Raw genomic sequence first — 19,035 nt, 5'->3', positions numbered from 1 at the left:
TCACTCCCCATTACTACACCTGCCCTCCTGCAACGACCAGTCTCCACTCGTCCTGCAGCTGTATCACTCCTCCTGTCACTGTCTACCCTTCCAATGACCCTAACCCCATCCCCAATGGCACGCTGGACACAATCATGACCACCCTCCTCCAAGTGAAAGAAGAGCTCCACTCGCTCAAAGGGTTACTCCTCACGCACACCGACCATCCCCCCCTCACCACCACGTCTCAACGAATTCTCAACTCCCCCCCACATCCTAGGCACCCCTTACATGGGACTTCTATCCCCTCTCGCATTTCCTCCTACAGGCCTAAGCGCACTATCAAGACACATCCTAATCGCTCCTTGCCTTGGACCTCCATCCCCTCTCGCAATACCGCCAACCGCCCCCAGCGCGCAATCAAGACTCTCTCGGACCACGACATACACACCCTACTCAGCACATATGTCCCGGCAACCCAAAATAGCTTAACCAACACGCACAGGTCCATTTCTACGATTCTCTCCAACCCCAGTAGGCACCCGACGCATAGCAACAGAGGCTCTGTTCCCAACAACCTCACTAAAGTCCCTCTCACTACGGAACCCTCCACCTCCCCCTGCACCCCCAGTCTCAAATGCACACTTCTCAACTGTAGATCGGCCCAAAAACACTCGACGGAGGTCGCTGACCTCATCCTGTCTAGGAACCTTGACCTGGCCATACTAACTGAAACATGGTTAACCGAATCCTCCAATCCTATCATGGATATCCTAGTCCCCCCAACTACTACATCACTAGACTTGACAGGCCCAACAAGACAGGTGGCGGAATCGCCTGCATTTACAAGAGCAACCTCTCTATTAATAAAGTCACCGCCCCTTCTCTTACCTCCTGTGAATACTTCTGCCTTGATGTCACCAGTGAGAATAAACCGGTATGCTCATTACACATCATGTACCACCCCCCGGGGGACAACAACCTCGTCTTCTCCCAACAACTCATGGACACAATATTAATCAACGCAGGACGGCTACACACACAAATTTACCTTGGTGACTACAATCTCCATTGGAATGATGGCAGTGACGCAGTAGTTAATAGCCTCAAAAGTTTCCTTACCGCCTCTGACCTCACTCAAATTTGCAACACTCCGACACACGACAAAGGCTCGATCCTTGACCTGGTCATTTCCAAAGAAGGCACCACTCAACTCGACTCAATACAACCTTGTGACTGGTCAGACCACCATATTATAACATTCATCATCAAGGAAAAAGTAAAACTCATCCCGGTGCAATACGCCATGCCCAAAGTCTGGAAAAGAGACATGAGGAAACTCAATCCAAACTCTCTACCCCCCAACAGCTGCAATCTCCTACTCCCCCCTACCGACACTTCTGACGTGCTGGGCCTAACTGACCACTATCTCAACTCCATGGCCACAATAATCAATGAGGCCGCTCCAATGCAATTGAAAAGAGTATCCACGAAGATATCCAATCCCTGGTACAACGGGAGTCTCAATGAAGAGAGACGGGCTATGCGATCTGCAGAACGTACCTGGAGATCAATTCCATCGACATTGCATCTCAAAACTCTCAGGAAAAAGAGAAATGCATACTTCAGGAAAATAAAACGCTCAAAGTCAGAGTTCTTCAGAATCCAGCTAGACCAAGCAAAAAACCGTCCAAGTAAATTGTTCGAACTAATCCGATCTCAATCTAAGGAACAACCCCCAGCTGTCGACATTATCAGCACTACCCCTTCTTGTGAAGATTTCGCAGCTTTCTTTAACAACAAAACTGACAATATAAGGAGCGACCTCCTCAATGACGCAAGCCTGTACTCAATACCCAACTGCATAACACCCATTGAACTAAAAAACAATGCGACATGGTCATCCTTTGACACCTACTCTGAAGGAGAAATTGGCAGAATACTCAGCACCCTAAAACCATCCAATCACCTCACTCACCCTCTTCCTGCTAACGCAGTAAAAGACTTCATCCCTCTGCTACTCCCACTCTGGACTAAAATTATCAATAGTTCACTACAACAAGGAACCATCCCGGACTCCCTCAAAGTTGGACAAGTTACACCTTTACTGAAGAAACCAATAGCCGACCCCACTGATCTAAACAACTACCGTCCGATTACCAACATTCCCACTCTCGCCAAGCTGCTAGAAAAATGCGTCCAACTGCAAATGACAAAGCACATAGAACAGTTTGATCTCCTCAACCCACACCAATCTGGTTTCCGAGCAGGGCACAGTACTGAAACCGCTATGACTCACATTATTGACGACGCCATCCAAATCTTAGATCAAAACAATACCTGCCTCCTCATCCTCCTTGATCTCTCTTCAGCATTCGACACAGTGAAACATGAGAGCTTACTCGAACTCCTAAAATCAAGAATGGGCCTATCTGGGACTGTGCTTCGTTGGTTCACTTCCTTTCTACACAACAGGTCTCAAAAATTCAAGAGCAAAAACCTAATGTCTTCCCCAGTACCGGTATCGTTAGGCGTCCCTCAAGGATCCTGCTTATCCCCTACCTTGTTCAACCTAGTTATGGAACCTCTCACCACTCTGCTACAAGCATCCAATGTACACTTTCACATGTACGCCGATGACACTCAATTATACCTCAAGTTACAATCCCCCAAAGACATCATGAGTCTGAATTCAACGATCAGAAGCACCCAATCTTGGTTGGCTGACAACCACCTCAAACTCAATGCTATGAAAACTGAGTTCCTCCTAATCTCACCTCCTACGAAAATATCTTCCGCACAAACATGGCTTAAGCACCTAACAGCACTCAATCACTAGGCATAACACTAGACACCAACCTCAGCATGCAGCAGCATATCAGCAAGGCTACTAAGGGGGCGAACCTCCAAATAAACACCTTGAGAAAACTGAAACCCTTCCTCCCAGCAAAAGACTTCCAAACAGCAGTACAAGCTCTAGTCATCCCTCGCATAGACTATGGCAGCGTGGCCCTCTGCGGCCTCCCCCTAACGACAACTGCACCCCTAAGAGCGTCACTAAATGCGGCTGCAAGACTCATCACTGGATCAAAAAAGCATTCGCATATCTCTCCTGACTTCAAAGCCTTGAACTGGCTGCCTCTGGAAGCCAGAATTCAGCTGAAAATTGCCTGCATGACGCACAAGGCTATACACTTGAAATCACCCAGCTACCTCACTCATAAGTTGACAATCTCTGGTGGGTCCAGAACTACCAGGAGCACGAACAATCTTCTGCTGAAACCGCGAAGATTCCGGAAGGAAAAAACCTACAAACGCTCCTTCTCTGGCATGGCGCCCAGGATCTGGAACGCACTTCCTCCTGAAATGAGGCTCATCTCTTCCTCCCTTCTTTTTAAGAAAGAAGTCAAAAGTATCCTTATGGCTAAATACACTTGAACAAATTCGCTTGATTTACATTAAGAACAGTATTACTAGTATGGTGTTATGATATTGCCTATATATTCCTATGCACGTGTGCTTTGACGTATTTTAGTCCTTCTTATTTTTACAGCGTTCTGATGGCCGACGATCCAACTATGCACTGCTACCTCATACCTGTACTATGCGTACTATACATACTATTTTGTATAATAATATTACTCTGTATTATTTACAGCGTGTGGTTGGCCTACGCTCCAATTATGCCTGCTACCTCATACCTGTACTATACGTTATATGGGTACTATGTTAGATACTATATTGGTGCTATGTACATGAACTTGTTGATGACCTACGCTCCAACTATGCCTGCTACCTCATACCTGTACTATACGTTATATTGGTACTTTGTTATATACTATATTGGTGCTATGTACATGATCTTGTTGATCTACCTCCCTACTATGCCCCCTTGTTCCCCTACCCTCCACCTGCCTTTGTAAAGCGCTCTGTTATCTGCAAAGATCTTGTTCGCGCTATATAAAACTCTCAAAATAAATAAATTATTACCCATTACATTATCAAGGGCATCACTGTTCACTCTATTACTGTCATTACAGTTGCTATAAGCATTCGAAAGGCTGTGACTCCACTGTCCGCTATCAGATATGCCCATAGAGTTTATATGAAAACACACGGCTGTTGTACCGCTGTTGGGTAATAGACGTGCAGCAAATCTAAGGACAACCGGCAGAGTGCTCACGGTGATCAAATGCAGCTGAAAAGCTGCAGATACATCAAAGCCAACAGAGGTACCTGCAGACATTTAATGGTGATCATAGGCAATCCCATACCCTAACTGCATCAACAGAGCTAAACAATGCCATCTTGTTCCTCTAAAGTGCCCATGTTTGGCTAAATGTTGGTGTTTTGTGCTCAAGTTGTACTGTCGTATCCCTGGCATAATATCCCCCAAAAGTGCAATGAAAATCAAAAATATCGATCATCAATTGGTGACATCACTTATCACACCATTCATTAGTCACCACAGCCTTTCTAATGACCAGGGTTGAAACCATACAAATCAGCCTGGCAGAGAATCATTAGAAGCTTTGTAATTACGAGCAGGGTGGAGATTCAGTGGTTGTCTAGGGCCTCTTCTGGGGGCAACTTGGGTGCGTGTAGTAGTTGTATAACTACAGCCACATTGAGATAGACATGAATCACTCTTGTGGACAGTGAACCTGAATGCTGATGACGTCAGTACATCAGTCAAGGTCTTCAAGGCACAAGCCAATATTGTGCCTTGTTGGGAAGAAGGCAGTCCACCTTAGCTGGGAGGATGATCTGTATACTGGTGGGCCTGGGACCCAGACTTCAGTAAATCTCTTACCTACTAAGTGTAGATAAAGAGTAGGGTCACTTGCTAGGGCAGACCATACACTATGTGGCAGGTGCATTCCCTGCTACAAAGAATGGCTGGTATCTGGAGATGGTGCTCTGCTGAATTATTACACTATGAGGAAGTCACCCTGTAAGAACAGGTCTAGTGTTCAGGGCCAATGTTATCCATCCTTGTTTTGTTCACTTTGGACTTTGGAGAGCTTGTTCTCTTGTAGGTAGAGGAAGTGCACAGAGGGGAAAACTGTGATAAGCAGTAAGGAATCGGAAAACGAGAACAAAAACAGCCATTAAAAAAGCATTGGTAAATGCATTAGGTTTCGCCTATGGGATTAATAATAAGTTAAGAGGTGTGGGAGCAGTGTATGACTGCAGGAAGAATGGTGTGAGTGTCCTCTGTGCAGGGTGAGTGTTGCATGAATGAAGGTTGAAAGTTTCGGAGTGCAGGGTGAAAGTGCCTCCATGCATGGTGATTGATGTGTGTTCAGTGCAGAATGCGAACTGTGTGCGTGCACAGGGTGAGAGATGTTACCCTGTATAAGGTAAGAGGTGCGCGAGTATAGGGTGAGCGTTATGTCAATAGTATAAGTGCAGGATGAGCGGTTTGAGTTCAGGGTGAGAGGTGTAGGTGGAGTGTGAGAGGGATGTGAGTGCTGGGTGAGAGGTATGTCAATGGTGTGCAAGTGCAGAGTCAGCACTGTGTGAGTGGTGGATGAGCAGTATCTGACTGCTTGCAGCTCAATTAGGGTGACTGTGTAGAGCAGTGTTCTTCGAATATTTTAATGCCATTGATAAGTACAGACGTGTAAAAGTGTGCAGGAAGTGGAGGGACAGTAAAGTATGTCAGATTGTCCAGGAGCTGATGTATTGCAATGTAAAAGGGTGTAATGGCAGGGGAGGGGGTGATTTCCTGGTTAGGCAGTGGAATGTGTAAAAGATAGTGGAGTAGCAGCAAGCAAATGTAGCAGCGTGGGGCGAAGCGTGCACAAAAGGATGAACATTTAGTGAGAGAAAAGAAAAGCACTAAGTGTGAAAGTGCAATCCCTAGTGTGAGGAGGCTATAGATACAGCTGATGGGGTTACACAGACTAGTGCTGGGTGGTCCAAGAAAGGAGTCCTATTGGGGGGTGGGATAGCACGGTGAAGAAGGTGCCGGAAAGCAAGGAAGGTGAGGGACAGGGAAGAGTGAAAAACGTGCTGGGGAGGGAGAAGAACCCTGAAGAGGGAGGGGAATATTCCATGGTGAGAAGGGTGGACGAGACAGCAAGAGTGGGGGATTAAACCTCCACGGGGAGGAGAGTGAAGGAGTGAATGAAGTGAAGAAGGTGCAGGAGAGGGAGGAGAGCCTTGGCTTGGGAGTGAAAAGGACACAGAAGACAGCAGGAGTGGGAGGTGAATACTCCCTATGGAAGGACAGAGCAGGAGTGGGCAGCCAAGCTGATCCTAGGGAGGAGAATGCGCCATAGTGGGAGGCAGGGCAGGTACTGGCCCAGCCCATAGTACAATGGGGCAGGCCACAGCTGGAAGGTTTCAAGGGCAGTATCCAGGTTGTCAGGTGCAGGAGTGGAGAGAGGCAGACGAGCTGCAGCTAGTCGAGAGGCTATGAATTCAACCCGTCAGCCCCAACCAGGCTTTGCAGTGGTGCCAGCCAGGACGGTGCCACCCGGACTGGGGTCGGGCGGAGCACATTACCCTGTGCCTAGCAGCGGGCTGAAACACACGGATTTGCCTGCTAAGCAGAGGATAAACATCTGTTGACAAGTGCCTCTGTTTTTAGGTCTCCCTGAGCCAATGCGCTTGCGCATTGCTCCGTCGAGAATTATGTAGGAGCTCCAGGAAAGGCTGCCAGAAGGCTTTGGAATGTGGATTATGGCCAGTGCTTGTGCGCCGGGCGCACGCTCACCATTTGCTCCCCCCCCCATCAGACTTGAAAGGAATCCGCTCGCACACCACCATTTGTCTGAACCTCGGCATCAGACTTCAATGAAAGCCGCTCCCCCGCTCCTCCGCCCCCCCCATCAGACTTCAAAGGAATTCGCTCCCGACCTTGCTGGCCTCGCTCTCGTGAGCCTTTATTTACTTGTTATACAGCGCTTGTTATCACAAGATCCTTGCACTGGCTCCCACTTCACAAAAGAATATTTTTTAAGATGCTGATTGTCGCCTTCCGGGCTTTCAATAAATCCGGCCCTAAATACCTTACCCGACGCTTCCCCCACTACAACCCGAGTAGATCCCTCCGCTCCTCCCATGACAACCTCATCCTACCAGTCAGGTTTAACATGAAGACAAAAGGTGGAAAAACCCTTAGCTTCTTAGCCACAAAAGCCTGGAACCTCATGCCCAAAAATCTCAGACACCAAACTCAAGAAAAACCCTTCAGAAAACTGCTAAAAACTTGGATTTTTAACCTTCCGGATGACTACACCAAGGCAGCCATATAATTCCCACAGCCACTACGAAATGTTTCGATCCCCTACCTGGAAATCCAGCGCCATGAAGCTCCTTCCGGAGCGAACGCTGCGCTTTATAAATACCCCTACAAATTACAAATTACAAAATTGATTCTGCTTCTTAACGCTTGGTATGAGTTGTATTAGAATGCCTCCCGTTAGCCGTGGGCCTTGCATTGAGGCTCGGAGGGTACGTGGCCGATAGGACATGCTGGGTTTTGAATCTGTTACCTAAAGGCTGCACGCAGTGTAGATGCATTAATTCACCATTCTACCACCCTGACTCGCATCCTTGAAAGTCTAGTATATTTCTCTAATTTCACACGGTTCATTCCTTATTTTTCTCACTGGATGTCATCACTTTTTGTTTAACTGTGTAACACCTCCTCCCCACCCCTCACCCACCCAATACATTTCTTGTCATTCGTGCTCTCAGTGCTTTACCCTTTTTGGGCACCACCTTATCCTGCCACATTTTCTACCCTGCCATTTCAGCTTTCCGTTCGAACCCCTCCATATTCCAACTCTTCTTTATCTCGTCGCTCCTGCTGTCAACAATATAAGCTTTTATGCACCCCCAGCCCCACTCCATGAACTCTTTCTGTCCCCGTCATTGGTGTTTTAATGTCACAGTTTTTGTAGCTGTAAGACACATTGTTTACAGCGCTTGAAAACACAAGAGAAAGTCCAGCACAACAAAAACATCAAGTTAACGACTGTGCACCCATTGTGACGTTTCATTACCAGCTCCCTTTGTTTCCTCTACTCCTGCTTTAGCTCCTTCAATTGTTCTATTTTACGCATTTTTCAACTGTATCTAGTCCGTCCCATTATCTGATTGGACCAACAGCATGTAACACTGTGTCTTCTTCCTCATTTATTCACGCCACCTAAACCCCTTCAACCTCAGATGATACTGCGCGTTTCTAGTATATGGCCAGAGTGTTCTTATGGGCCCTAGTGAAAGGAAGGAAATGCACCCCCCCCCCCCCCCAATCTACTGCTTCAGTAATAAAATACAACAAAAGGATACAGCATATTCCAGCCAACGTCGCCCTAAGCACACAGATCATAATATCGCAGCATATGTTATATCAAGCAGACATCTGGCGCTGTGCGGACCTCTTAAACTCACGCTGGACATCCTGCACTATGGAGACAGCGCTTCTAATAGCACCATTTAGGTGTTTCTAGTCACACCCTACATCATTCAACCATCCATTCAAACCATGGCTCCCCCTTGCTCAACACTACAAACAATCCCCCCACCCCAAACACTCCTCCAAATCCTACAGAGCGTGGCCCCCACCCTGCACTCGCCACAACTCAATGGCACCGCCTCCCATTCAATCCATCCCCACTTTCCAACCCAGGCCACCAGGCCTTCACCTCCCTCGTAAAACCAAAGCCTCATGACACTATCTGCAAATCTCTACACACCCTGCCTCCCCCCATCACCTACTAAAGTTCAGGCTTCACAAACTGTAGTGTATGTTGCTAGGGGTAAAAAGAAACACAGGATTTACATAAAAGTGCAAATTTTGCATTTTTAAAAAACATATTTTTCTACACAATACAACATCATTGGGGGTCTCGCTGCTGATGCATTAGGAGCCCTTGTTTCACATGACACACGTGCACAAATTTTTCATGTTTTCATTAAAAAGCACGGAAGCCCATCCTTGGGTGTGTGGTCGTTAACCAATGCACCTGAAGTAACAGTAGATGGTGTAGCACCCAGGATAATGTGCTGCATGGCTAAATACTTCAGAAGGTCCAAATGGCATCATCACCAGTCAGTGCATGCTTCCATCATGCACACACACTACTAGCTGTTTGTGCATGCTTCCATAGACACACACCACCAGCCGTCAGTGCACGCTTGCACCAGGCAGACACACACCGCCAGCTGCCAGTGCACGTTTTAACAGGCACACTCCTCCAGCTGTCAGTGCACACTTTCACCAGGCATACACAACACCAGCTTTATTTGCATGCTTCCACCAGGCACACACACCACCGTTTGTCAGTGCACGCTTCCACTAGGCATACACACCACCAGCCATCAGTGCACGCTTCTAGCAGGCAGACACACCACCATCCGACCCACCTAATTGTTAGACAACTATTTTTTTATGTATTGTCTTTTACAAACTTTTGTTAGGCTGATCTATTTTAGTACACATTATCCTGCAATCTGGCGTTTATGAGTTTTTTTCTGGCACACCTCTACCCCAAAGCCTCTCACTGAAAGGTGTGAACTCTAGCATAGCCACGCTCGCGAATGCCTTACAGTGCAACCACACACCCAACCACACACACAACCACACACACAACACCACACACACAACACCACACAAACACAACCACCCACACAAACACAACCACACACACAAACACAACCACACACACAAACACAACCACACACACACACCCACAACCACATACAACCACACACACAACCACACATACAAACACAAACGCAACAAACACACACACAACTACACTGAAAACGAAACCGTCAGTGCACACTTTCACCACGCACAGACACCATCAGTCATCAGCACACGCTTTCACCACACACAAACACCACCAGCCATCAGTGGACGCTTTCACCGGACACAGACACCGCCAGCCGTCAGTGCACGCTTCCACCAGGCACACACCAACAGACATAGTACACACTTTCACCAGGCATACACACACCACCAGCAGTCAGTGAACAATTTCACCATTCACACACACACACCACCGGACGTCAGTGCACGCTTCTAACTATCGCCCTCACTCTATCTATCTATCGCCCTAACTCTATCTGTCACCCTCACTCTATCTATCTATCGCCCTCACTCTATCTATCGCATCACCACAGCATCACTGAACGCCACAGCACCACTCGTCGCCACCACAACATCACTCAGCGCCACCACAGCATCAATCTGTACAACCATTCAACAACAACTGGTTCAAATGTGTTCTCTCAATGTTTCAAGCTTTATTACAAATGTCACAAAAAGATGTTAATATTTCACTCGTGTCTTGTATTTTCGTCATAATAAAATACACTGAACATAATCTTCATAAAAGTTATTTACAAAAGTTTAAGCTATTGCCATTATAAATTACAATAACTTTTAAGTATTAATTATTTTTAAAAAAAAAAGCCATTGTTATGTGCAATATCAATACATCTAAGTCACGTAAATACAACACATATTGCATTAGAAATGCTATAGGTGTCACATTTGCGAAACTTAAAACTATTGACATTGTAAATGACAAAGCTATTAATTTCGCTATTTTCAAAACCAACACATAAATAAAAAAAATTTAATTTACAATACCAATAGCTCAAACTTTCCTAATGCGAGACCTATTGCCTTGCAAATGCTTGTTAGTAACTAGGAGGCGCCTCCCTCTCTGAATAGAAGTGTCTGGACTCGCCCCCTGCATTAAAGTGGTGCATGGGAGAAGGGAAAAGAGGTGAGGCGCAACATGAGGGACGGAGAGAGCCATGTACTTAGCAGAAACAAGCACAGGGCAAGCACTGTGCTGCGGCATCCAGTACTACAAGTGCACATGGAAGATAATACTCACTGAAACGCAGCCCTGGACACACAGCACAATCACAGCCAATAATCACTCCCAGAGCACTGTTGTCTCCTGAGTTATAATTAGTGCGAATGCAGCCTGACTCCAAGATGGCAGCAGTCTCACAACAAGGGCCGAGAAGGGGATGTGTTGAGATGGTTGATGGTTGTCATGAAAGTGATGCATGAGAGGAGGGAAAAGGGGGGGAGCAACAAGAGTGATGAAGAAAGCCATGCACTTGGCAAAAAGTAAAAAACAAGCAAAGAGCAAGCACTGTGCAAGAACAGCTTTAAAAAAAAAAATCCACAAAGTGGATGGATACAGTACTTGGGCCACTGATCAGAGAAACACAAGAGGAACAGGAAGAAATAGTATGCTACAGCCAATAGAAACAGAGGAAAAGTAAGGGACAGGCACAGAGAAACCAATTAAAAGAAAGGAAGCAAGGTGGCGGGATGTAAACCCCTTCTGAGATTTATATTGAATACAATAGATTTCACAAGCTCAGCGCTTTGCAGATGAAACCTAAAAACAGGTCCAGAAAACAAACAAAGGTTATGTTATGTTATGTTAATTTTGCTTGTATAGCGCATGGCTACCCCAGCAATGGGGCGTCCCAGCGCTTATGGACATAACAAGAAATGCAATAACGCGGCCAGTGAGAGAAAGCTAGATAGAGGAGAACAGCCAAGTTTTAATCTGTTTTCTGAAGAGCATGTGATTCGAGGTGGACTGGGCTTTTAGGGGGATCGAATTCCATAGCCTCGGGGCGAGGTACCTGAAAGAGCGGCCACCGGCTCTACTTCTCCGGATTTTGATTGTGCCAGCAAGGGATAGATCCGCTGAGTGGAGGGTGCGGGTGGGGGCATAGAGGGTACAAAGTCCCTGCAGAATTCGTGGACCGGAGCCATACAGGATTCTGTGAGTAATGCATAGAGTTTTAAATTGGATGCGTTGTTTTATAGGCAACAATGCAAGTGTCTAAGAATCGGGGAAATATGGCAGTTTTTAGGCAAGGCAAACAGAGTACGGGCAGCCGCATTCTGAGCTCTTTATAGTCTATTAATCACTGTCAGGCTAGAGCCCAGCATGAGAACATTGCAGTAGTCTAGATGGGATAAGACTACCGCCTGGACTATGACCTGACGAGTGGGAGGCTCAAAGAAGCCAAGAATGGGTTTAAGAGCACGCAAGCGGCCATAACAGGTGCCCGCCACTTTTTTGGCATGAGACTCTAAAGAGAGCGAGCTGTCCAACATCACACCCAGATTTTTTACAACCTCCTTAGGAATAGGTGGAGGTCCTAATATGGAGGGCCACCAATGATGGTTCCAACTCTGGGTTTCCTTGCCTATGACAAGTACCTCTGTTTTGGAGGAGTTTAACTGGAGACAGTTCTGGGACAGCCAGTTAGAGATGGCCAAGATGTATTCCTGGAATTTGATTTGGTCTAGCTCAGTGTCCTTAGAGATAGTGAAAACAAGCTGAGTATCGTCACCATACGATACCAGCCTGATTCCACGATCTCGTGCCAAAACTGCCAGGGGGCGGACATACACATTAAACAATGTGGGGCTAAGCGCAGAGCACTGCGGGACCCCACACTCCACAGAGTGCCTACGGGACGAGAACGGCGGGGCATGTACCTGGAAGGAACGGTCTGATAGAAAAGACGCGAACCAGTCCAAGGCACTCCCTCTGACTCCGATCTCCCACAGTCGCTCTAACAAGATCCTGTGGGAGACCGTGTCAAAGGCCGCACTCAAGTCCAGCAGAATCACAAACGAGGTCTCGCCCTGGTCCTGCACCTCCCTTAGATATTCCGTGACCGACAGTAGAGCCGATTCCGTACTGTGTTTGGCACGGAAACCATTCTGAGACTCATCCAGAATTCCATTGGATTCCAGATGAGTGATCAGAATGGAATTTACATGAGCTTCCATAATCTTAGCAAGGTATGGAAGTAGGGAAATCGGTCGGTAACTCTCCGGCCTAGCGGGGTCTAGCGTTGGCTTCTTTAGGAGGGGAACTACCTTGGCATGTTTCCAGGATTTGGGGACGGCTGCTGACTGAAGAGAGTTATTAATCAGCTTTAGCCCCTACCGCAAAATGGTCTCCTGGAACGCTCTAAATAGATCAGGTTTTACCGGGTCATCCGGGGAACCTGACTTAATCCCGGAAGCCAGAGATTCCATCTCTATCAGTTCGATAGATGGTAAGGTTTGAAGCGGGCACCAAGAAGAAATGAGACCTAAGGTGGGGCTAGGAGCCATAGTATGGCCATCCGAGTGTAGAGAGTTATAAATCCCTTTTATTTTGTCCAGGAAAAAACAGGACAGCTCTTCGCACTGTGCATCAGATGCTATCAAATTACCTGGACCTTCCGGAGCCTTGGTCAGATCCTTCAATAATGCAAAGATAGTTTTGGAGCGGTTGGTACTGGAGTTGATCAGGTCAGAGTAGTACTTCGCTTTAGATGATTTAATGAGTTTATGATATTCTTTAGTGGCAGATCGAAAGTTGGTTTTAGCCACATGATCATATGATCGTCTCCAAGTACGCTCCAATAGCTTACATTGCCTTTTTTTATCAGCAAGAGCCTCAGAGTACCACTGGTGGGATTGCACACGCTTAGGCCTTGATAGTTTGATAGGGATAAAATGGTCAAGCGACTCATTAATCCATTCCCTATAGGCTATGTCGGCCTCATCGATATTACTAGGCCAGACTGGGCAAGATACCTTGAAGCTGGTTTCAAACAGGCCATTATCCAGTTTATTCCACGGGCGTCTCCACCGTAAAGGGGGAGACGCATCCCTGCGGCCTGCTGGGATCTCAATTGAAATACAAACTGGGAAATGGTCGGTCCAGCTAAGGGGGCTAGGAGTAGTGATTTTAACTTCCTGGATGTTAGTGAATACTGGGTCCAGAAGATGACTTGCCTGATGTGATGGCCCATTGACTAGCTGAATCAGCTGACATGCCTCCAGCTCACCTAGGAATTTTTGGATAGAGGGTGCGTCACGACGCTCAAGGTGAAGGTTGAGGTTCCCCAACACAGTGAAGTTTGCTGATCGAAGAGCTAGCGCCGAGATGAACGACACCAGTGAGTCCTGAAAGGCGCTCACTGGCCCAGGAGGGCGATATACCAACAAACCCGTAAGGGTAAAAGTATCAAAAACCCTCACCTTAAATGTCGCACTCTCACAATTAGCTACGCATGTGGGATTAAGGGTACAAATATATATACTTTTAAAAATTATCGCAATACCACCGCCCCTTCCCGTGGGTCTGTTCTGGGCACAGACCAGGTAGCCTGGAGGAAGAGCCAGGGTTAGAACAGCTGGAGTGTCAGCAGTAGTCCAAGTCTCTGTCAAAAACAGGAGGTCAGGGGAGTGGTCGATAAGTAGCTCATGGACATCTTCATAGTGTTTCACTAGGGACCTACAGTTTAAACTCACTACATTCAATTTAGTGGAATCGTTGACCCCCAAGACTTTGGCTGTTGGCATCAAGTGACCCTCTGAGGCCTTGAAGCCACATTGGTCGCATTGTGCGCATAGAGAACCGGGGTGCCACATATGAGCCCTGCATCTCGCATAGCTCCTAAGAGCGAACAGCTCCTCACGAGCATAGGGAGGCATTTACGCACCTCTCAACCAGAGGTCCCGGCTCCTGGCGACGGACCAGCGCGGACGGGCTCGCCTTTGGCGACCCGCCGGCGATCCGCCGTGCGCGTCCGCTGCACGGGAGAGTGAAGTGCCGAATAAAAAGTCCATATAAAAGAGCCATCCGCCCCAATGACAAAAAATGTCATCCATGCATTTTGGGGTAAATGTTTTCGTAACTATGGTACAGTTTCTCACAACATTCCTAAAACAATAGTTTACTAAATTGCAGACACTGTGCTTAAGTAAAGAGCATTGCACGCATGCACACAAACACATTTTCTTAACTCCTTCCGTATAAATAACATCTTGTTGTATTCACATGCACGTCTTCTACCTCTGCATGGGAGACAGCAGCATGCTCCTTTACTGTTAAGTGATTCACTTTTTATTAGTTCCGTTTATGACTTTTCTTCAACAAAAAAATGCTGTTTTACTCAATGGGCAAACAGTAATAGGCTTTTACTGCACTCGGAGATAATCGTTAGGATACACTTACCTCTTTTACAAACGTTCGAAGTATCAAACTTTTCAGATAACTGAAATAAAAAATAAAAAAAAATCTTTACATTATAATATACATTGTTAGAGTTTAAATTATCAAGGCATAAACAGGGCTTGGTTAGTATAACGGAAATTCCTTATCTAGAGGTGATACTTGAACAAATATTTTAGATTGGGGATAGTCATGGACAAGCAGACTCCTGAGACACCCCCAAACACCCACTCTATCTCCAGTATACGAAATACCAGCATTTGTAAAGCGCACAGCTACCTCCGGAGAGGTGTCCCGGCGCTGGGGGACATCAAGAAGATTAAGCAAGCTGTTGCCCAGAGTCACATGGTGCTGGGCTAACATGCCGCCGGCGCCGGGGATCGAACCGTGAACCCCGTGGTCCTAAGTCAGGAACCCTGGCCGCTGCGCCACTTTTCTTCCATACATTAGATATATGGCTTCTTGTCTCCCGCATAAAGAACATATTCACATAAAATCAGGTTCAAGGCAAAATGTTGAGGTTGCTGGGAGTGGAATAGGCTGAAGGTGTAAGAGGGTTGGTGTTACTCCGAGGAGAAACCTTTACACATTCTACTGCATCTGCCTCTCCTGTCTTGTATGAGATATCACCAAAGCATATGTGATGTCACCAGTGATGACATTCAATATATAATTTGTAATGACATCTGTGAAATGATGCTAGACATCCTGACCAATGCACTGGGATGGCTGTCACATGACTGAGGAATTTCAGTCGTTTTTAGGTCTCGTGACCTACAATGCGCGCAAGCGCATTGAGGGATCGAGAATTCAAGTGCTCAAAATCCTCATGAAACCACCAGCTTTTTGCTGGCGTTTTCATGAAGTTCACGTGGCCACAGGCACGCGCTTTTGGGCCATAAACTAGCATTTCTCCTCCCCCTCCCCAGCCAGCTTCCCCCAGGCCGTAGCAGCACTCCTCCCACACCAGCACCTCCCCTCTCTTTCCCCGCAAACACAGCCTTGCCCTAGCAGCACTCCTCCCACACCAGCACCTCCCCCCTCCCACACCAGCACCTCCCCCCTCCCACACCAGCACCTCCCCTCTCTCTCCCCCAAACACAGCCTTGCCCTAGCAGCACTCCTCCCACACCAGCACCTCCCCCTCCCACACCAGCACCTCCCCGCAAACACAGCCTTGCCCTAGCAGCACTCCTCCTCCTACACCAGCACCTCCCCCCTCCCACACCAGCACCTCCCCTCTCTTACACCAGCACCTCCCCCTCCCACACCAGCACCTCCCCTCTCTCTCCCCGCAAACACAGCCTTTCTACGTACATGTATTCCACGTCCCAGCGCTCCTTTTCTCCCCCTTCCTTGACCCAGCTTGCTTTCTTAGCCTTCCCTTCCTCCTGCTCGGTGTACCCTCTCCCCCAGCTCCTGTCGCTTCCTCCCCCCACCTCTCCCTCGAGCACGTTTTCAGCTCCAGCCAGGGCATAGAGACCGACACTGGGGGGTCAGTGCTCTTCAAGCCCACACAGGCTGCACCCTCCGGTGCCAATTCTTATTAACCCCAGCACCTTCAGCTTTTCAACACAACAGAGTACATACTATGTTGGCTACCGAAACCATATAATGCACCCGAGCTTCGCTGCAACTTTTACTCCGTTCACAGACAGCACGACGAGTAAAAAAATCGGAGGTGATTCCTTTCTACAGAGCTTCACTAATTCTTTGCTCTGACCACATTTACTCCCCATAATACAGATGTGCTCTGTAGTTTTGAGTTTACCTCCTTTCTGTGCTCCTGCTCCTACTAGACATTAATTTGGCATTTAGGGCACTTGCAAGCACATCTGTCACACGTAAAATGTTCCCAGTTTCTCGCCTACAGCAGAAGTGTGGAACGTGGTGGGGGAGGCGGGGCAATTATTAATATACCATTAGCTAGAGGGTGATGCAACAGCTGCCCATCCAGCACACACTGTGATTTGTGGAGACCGACTGGTTGTGGAAGATAAGAGAGACCGCTAGAAGAGACTATGATGTCATGCCAGGGTGCACTCTGCGGGGTGCGATAAACCGCATGAAAGACACTACCTGCACTGTCACCTCAGTGTGCGGTTTGGGGGAATGACAGATCGCATGAAAGAAACTGCCCCGCCTCTGATGTCATGCCAACGTGGAGCCTGTGGGATGAGGGAGATCGCATCAAAGAGACTGCCTGCACTATGACGTCATGCTAGGGCGCTTTCACTTATACTTTACTCTGATGTGACATCAGAGCTGTTAGTTTTTGCTGCTATAGTCACGTTTAGGTGATTAATGGCAGTGAATGTGAACAGTGGGCACTGGAATTATACGGCATGAATATTCAAAGACACATCTTGATGTCAGTCGCCATTCTGCTGTAGTTGTGTTTCTTAGAACACCGCTGCTGGAAATATTTCAGGGTGTATTTCTTCTTGAGAACATAACATGATCCAAATGCCACTGGTTTATTGCTACCTGTGAAAAACATTCCGCTTTCGATGCACTTTCTGTTGAAATACACTAGGGGTCGCTTCAAGGATATGCCAGAAATTAGGGTAGAATGTTGGGCAGTTCCTCTAGAAAAAGGGCTGTCAAGAGCCACACTCTAGGTAGCCATGGGTAGTAGCTGCTACCTCCCAGGCACAGCTTTTGCACCCCATGATCTCCGGGGGCATGGGAACAGCAGCAGGAACACAAGATACATGTGACAAGACTCTTACAGGCCTGCTTCCTTTCTGGACTTCCAGTTCCTTCCCACTGAGCAGCAAAACGCTGCAGAACAGTCAAGTTGGTATACTGGGTGATTCTTGTGATATTATTTTTCGGGGGGGAGGGGGAGGGGGGGGGGTCAAAGGTTGCCTGCTGTCACATTCTATATGTCATTTTGGGGAATCTTAAGTCCACAGGCATGCGTTTGTATGGTCTGGCTTGACATCACAGCTGATGGACGGAATGATGAACAATGGAAACATTCACACCCAGTCAATGATCTGAGTTTAATCCATCTTTTTGCGATGCAATAGGTCTCGCATTTACGCAATTTTAAGCTATTGGCATTGTAAATGACCATGCCTTTTATTTGTTTTAAAAACAAAAATGAAAGGCATTGTTATTTGTAATGTGAATAGCTCAAACTCTCGTAAATGCGAGACCTATTGCATTGCAAATGCTTGTTTGGTTTTGTATTGAAATCTTAACCCCTTCGCCGCGGTGCGAATTTCGCAGTGGTGCGGGTGGGGGTGGGAGGGCTGGGCGTGGCGCTGCCATGCTCATGACGGCTCCTGGCTGTCATAAATCACGGGGAATTAAGAGCGCGTGGGCAGAGCATCAAAGTTCTGACGGCTCCAAGCCGTCATGAGCACACGCCTACTGTGACTAATGACGTCCGGGAGCCTTCATGAGCACCAAAGGTGTTAAGAAAATATCACTTACCTTCGGGAATAATATTTGTACTGGATCTCTTATCTTCCTGCAGATTTCTCACTTTAAGAATATCAATCCATGCCTCAGACTGGTGCAGAAAACACTTCCTCCTGCAGCTGCTCTCCAGCATCTTCAAGTGGTTCCATGCAGCCTCAGCCATGACTCTGCCTGGCAGAGATGAAGTTAACCACCATGTCAAAAGGACCCAGTGTGCTGATATCTGTTCCTGATACTTTTTCCTCATCCCAGCGGGGCATAAGGACAGGAACTGAGACAGCATCAATGACGGCCACAAAACCAGCACAATACTTTTCAACAAAGGGGTAGTTCCTCTGCCAAGTTGGCACAAGTAGTTGCTCCAAGTGGCTGGAGTATGTGATGCTAGAGGATCTGTATTTCAGATTTTAATGCCCTCACACACCTGTTAGGGTATCTTGCTTCATCATTGGGCGCTCCTCGTCTGCAATTCCTGACGGGCCTGGGCGCTGCTTTTTCGGAGATCTTTTGATCTGAAGATGCCGTAATGATGAAGGCAAGTGGATGGTTTTGTAGTGAGGCTAATGGGTGAAAGGTGACTTTAAAATAGGCTCTG

At 47.3% G+C, this 19,035-nt stretch overlaps 1 protein-coding gene across 1 annotated transcript in view; it reads right to left on the bottom strand.

Annotated features, from left to right (window-relative positions):
- The window catches only part of EPHX2 (epoxide hydrolase 2), a 587,345-nt gene that overhangs the window by 112,644 nt on the left and 455,666 nt on the right, over window positions 1-19,035 (bottom strand). Inside the window, exon 14 of the mRNA XM_078649944.1 lies at window positions 15,012-15,051. Coding sequence (XP_078506070.1) covers window positions 15,012-15,051 — 40 coding nt within the window. The remainder of the gene's footprint in view (window positions 1-15,011; window positions 15,052-19,035) is intronic.

This window comes from Lissotriton helveticus, chromosome 6, assembly GCF_964261635.1.
Source record: "Lissotriton helveticus chromosome 6, aLisHel1.1, whole genome shotgun sequence".
NCBI classification, from domain to species: Eukaryota; Metazoa; Chordata; class Amphibia; order Caudata; family Salamandridae; genus Lissotriton; species Lissotriton helveticus.
Note: the sequence above shows the minus strand (reverse complement) of the source record. Positions and strands in the feature narration are given on the sequence as shown.